Source organism: Phytophthora sojae (genome assembly GCF_000149755.1).
Source record: "Phytophthora sojae unplaced genomic scaffold PHYSOscaffold_6, whole genome shotgun sequence".
Classification (NCBI taxonomy): Eukaryota; Oomycota; class Peronosporomycetes; order Peronosporales; family Peronosporaceae; genus Phytophthora; species Phytophthora sojae.
Window position 1 is genome coordinate 4,690,206 of NW_009258120.1, and position 3,848 is coordinate 4,694,053.

At 60.0% G+C, this 3,848-nt stretch overlaps 1 protein-coding gene across 1 annotated transcript in view; it reads left to right on the forward strand.

Annotated features, from left to right (window-relative positions):
- The window catches only part of PHYSODRAFT_303506 (hypothetical protein), a gene marked incomplete at both ends in the record, with an annotated part of 52,192 nt that extends 48,512 nt beyond the window's left edge, over positions 1–3,680 (forward strand). The window contains 2 exons of the mRNA XM_009533475.1: positions 104–3,604; positions 3,675–3,680. Coding sequence (XP_009531770.1) covers positions 104–3,604; positions 3,675–3,680 — 3,507 coding nt within the window. The remainder of the gene's footprint in view (positions 1–103; positions 3,605–3,674) is intronic.
- Positions 3,681–3,848: the final 168 nt, after the last annotated feature.

The window sequence follows — 3,848 nt, forward strand, 5'->3', positions numbered from 1 at the left end:
GCCACATTATCTAGATCTAGACCTGAGGGTCGATACTGGCAGCGGCAGGCTGCCGATAGCCGCCGTTCTCGGCGGTGTTGGCCGATCTACTTCATGTATGCAGTGCCTACAAACTAATGCCGGTCGCGTGCGCGGCTCGAAGCGCGCCGGTGGAGCTGGCGGCGGCCGCGAACAACACATTTTGCCACATTATCTAGATCTAGACCTGAGGGTCGATACTGGCAGCGGCAGGCTGCCGATAGCCGCCGTTCTCGGCGGTGTTGGCCGTTCTACTTCATGTATGCAGTGCCTACAAACTATTGCCGGTCGCGTGCGCGGCTCGAATCGTGCCGTCGGAGCTGGCGGCGGCCGCGAACAACACATTTTGCCACATTATCTAGATCTAGACCTGAGGGTCGATACTGGCAGCGGCAGGCTGCCGATAGCCGCCGTTCTCGGCGGTGTTGGCCGTTCTACTTCATGTATGCAGTGCCTACAAACTAATGCCGGTCGCGTGCGCGGCTCGAAGCGTGCCGGCGGAGCTGGCGGCGGCCGCGAACAACACATTTTGCCACATTATCTAGATCTAGACCTGAGGGTCGATACTGGCAGCGGCAGGCTGCCGATAGCCGCCGTTCTCGGCGGTGTTGGCCGTTCTACTTCATGTATGCAGTGCCTACAAACTATTGCCGGTCGCGTGCGCGGCTCGAATCGTGCCGTCGGAGCTGGCGGCGGCCGCGAACAACACATTTTGCCACATTTTCAAAATCTAGACCTGAGGGTCGATACTGGCAGCGGCAGGCTGCCGATAGCCGCCGTTCTCGGCGGTGTTGGCCGATCTACTTCATGTATGCAGTGCCTACAAACTAATGCCGGTCGCGTGCGCGGCTCGAAGCGTGCCGGCGGAGCTGGCGGCGGCCGCGAACAACACATTTTGCCACATTATCTAGATCTAGACCTGAGGGTCGATACTGGCAGCGGCAGGCTGCCGATAGCCGCCGTTCTCGGCGGTGTTGGCCGTTCTACTTCATGTATGCAGTGCCTACAAACTAATGCCGGTCGCGTGCGCGGCTCGAAGCGTGCCGTCGGAGCTGGCGGCGGCCGCGAACAACACATTTTGCCACATTTTCAAAATCTAGACCTGAGGGTCGATACTGGCAGCGGCAGGCTGCCGATAGCCGCCGTTCTCGGCGGTGTTGGCCGATCTACTTCATGTATGCAGTGCCTACAAACTAATGCCGGTCGCGTGCGCGGCTCGAAGCGTGCCGGCGGAGCTGGCGGCGGCCGCGAACAACACATTTTGCCACATTTTCAAAATCTAGACCTGAGGGTCGATACTGGCAGCGGCAGGCTGCCGATAGCCGCCGTTCTCGGCGGTGTTGGCCGTTCTACTTCATGTATGCAGTGCCTACAAACTAATGCCGGTCGCGTGCGCGGCTCGAAGCGTGCCGTCGGAGCTGGCGGCGGCCGCGAACAACACATTTTGCCACATTTTCAAAATCTAGACCTGAGGGTCGATACTGGCAGCGGCAGGCTGCCGATAGCCGCCGTTCTCGGCGGTGTTGGCCGATCTACTTCATGTATGCAGTGCCTACAAACTAATGCCGGTCGCGTGCGCGGCTCGAAGCGTGCCGGCGGAGCTGGCGGCGGCCGCGAACAACACATTTTGCCACATTTTCAAAATCTAGACCTGAGGGTCGATACTGGCAGCGGCAGGCTGCCGATAGCCGCCGTTCTCGGCGGTGTTGGCCGTTCTACTTCATGTATGCAGTGCCTACAAACTAATGCCGGTCGCGTGCGCGGCTCGAAGCGTGCCGGCGGAGCTGGCGGCGGCCGCGAACAACACATTTTGCCACATTTTCAAAATCTAGACCTGAGGGTCGATACTGGCAGCGGCAGGCTGCCGATAGCCGCCGTTCTCGGCGGTGTTGGCCGATCTACTTCATGTATGCAGTGCCTACAAACTAATGCCGGTCGCGTGCGCGGCTCGAAGCGTGCCGGCGGAGCTGGCGGCGGCCGCGAACAACACATTTTGCCACATTATCTAGATCTAGACCTGAGGGTCGATACTGGCAGCGGCAGGCTGCCGATAGCCGCCGTTCTCGGCGGTGTTGGCCGTTCAACTTCATGTATGCAGTGCCTACAAACTAATGCCGGTCGCGTGCGCGGCTCGAATCGTGCCGGCGGAGCTGGCGGCGGCCGCGAACAACACATTTTGCCACATTTTCAAAATCTAGACCTGAGGGTCGATACTGGCAGCGGCAGGCTGCCGATAGCCGCCGTTCTCGGCGGTGTTGGCCGTTCAACTTCATGTATGCAGTGCCTACAAACTAATGCCGGTCGCGTGCGCGGCTCGAATCGTGCCGGCGGAGCTGGCGGCGGCCGCGAACAACACATTTTGCCACATTATCTAGATCTAGACCTGAGGGTCGATACTGGCAGCGGCAGGCTGCCGATAGCCGCCGTTCTCGGCGGTGTTGGCCGTTCTACTTCATGTATGCAGTGCCTACAAACTAATGCCGGTCGCGTGCGCGGCTCGAATCGTGCCGGCGGAGCTGGCGGCGGCCGCGAACAACACATTTTGCCACATTATCTAGATCTAGACCTGAGGGTCGATACTGGCAGCGGCAGGCTGCCGATAGCCGCCGTTCTCGGCGGTGTTGGCCGATCTACTTCATGTATGCAGTGCCTACAAACTAATGCCGGTCGCGTGCGCGGCTCGAATCGTGCCGGCGGAGCTGGCGGCGGCCGCGAACAACACATTTTGCCACATTATCTAGATCTAGACCTGAGGGTCGATACTGGCAGCGGCAGGCTGCCGATAGCCACCGTTCTCGGCGGTGTTGGCCGTTCTACTTCATGTATGCAGTGCCTACAAACTAATGCCGGTCGCGTGCGCGGCTCGAAGCGTGCCGGCGGAGCTGGCGGCGGCGGCGAACAACACATTTTGCCACATTATCTAGATCTAGACCTGAGGGTCGATACTGGCAGCGGCAGGCTGCCGATAGCCGCCGTTCTCGGCGGTGTTGGCCGTTCTACTTCATGTATGCAGTGCCTACAAACTAATGCCGGTCGCGTGCGCGGCTCGAATCGTGCCGGCGGAGCTGGCGGCGGCCGCGAACAACACATTTTGCCACATTATCTAGATCTAGACCTGAGGGTCGATACTGGCAGCGGCAGGCTGCCGATAGCCGCCGTTCTCGGCGGTGTTGGCCATTCTACTTTACGTATGCAGTGCCTACAAACTAATGCCGGTCGCGTGCGCGGCTCGAAGCGTGCCGGCGGAGCTGGCGGTGGCCGCGAACAACACATTTTGCCACATTTTCAAAATCTAGACCTGAGGGTCGATACTGGCAGCGGCAGGCTGCCGATAGCCGCCGTTCTCGGCGGTGTTGGCCATTCTACTTTACGTATGCAGTGCCTACAAACTAATGCCGGTCGCGTGCGCGGCTCGAAGCGTGCCGGCGGAGCTGGCGGCGGCCGCGAACAACACATTTTGCCACATTATCTAGATCTAGACCTGAGGGTCGATACTGGCAGCGGCAGGCTGCCGATAGCCGCCGTTCTCGGCGGTGTTGGCCATTCTACTTCATGTATGCAGTGCCTACAAACTAATGCCGGTCGCGTGCGCGGCTCGAAGCGTGCCGGCGGAGCTGGCGGCGGCCGCGAACAACACATTTTGCCACATTATCTAGATCTAGACCTGAGGGTCGATACTGGCAGCGGCAGGCTGCCGATAGCCGCCGTTCTCGGCGGTGTTGGCCGTTCTACTTCATGTATGCAGTGCCTACAAACTAATGCCGGTCGCGTGCGCGGCTCGAATCGTGCCGGCGGAGCTGGCGGGGGCCGCGAACAACACATTTGCCACA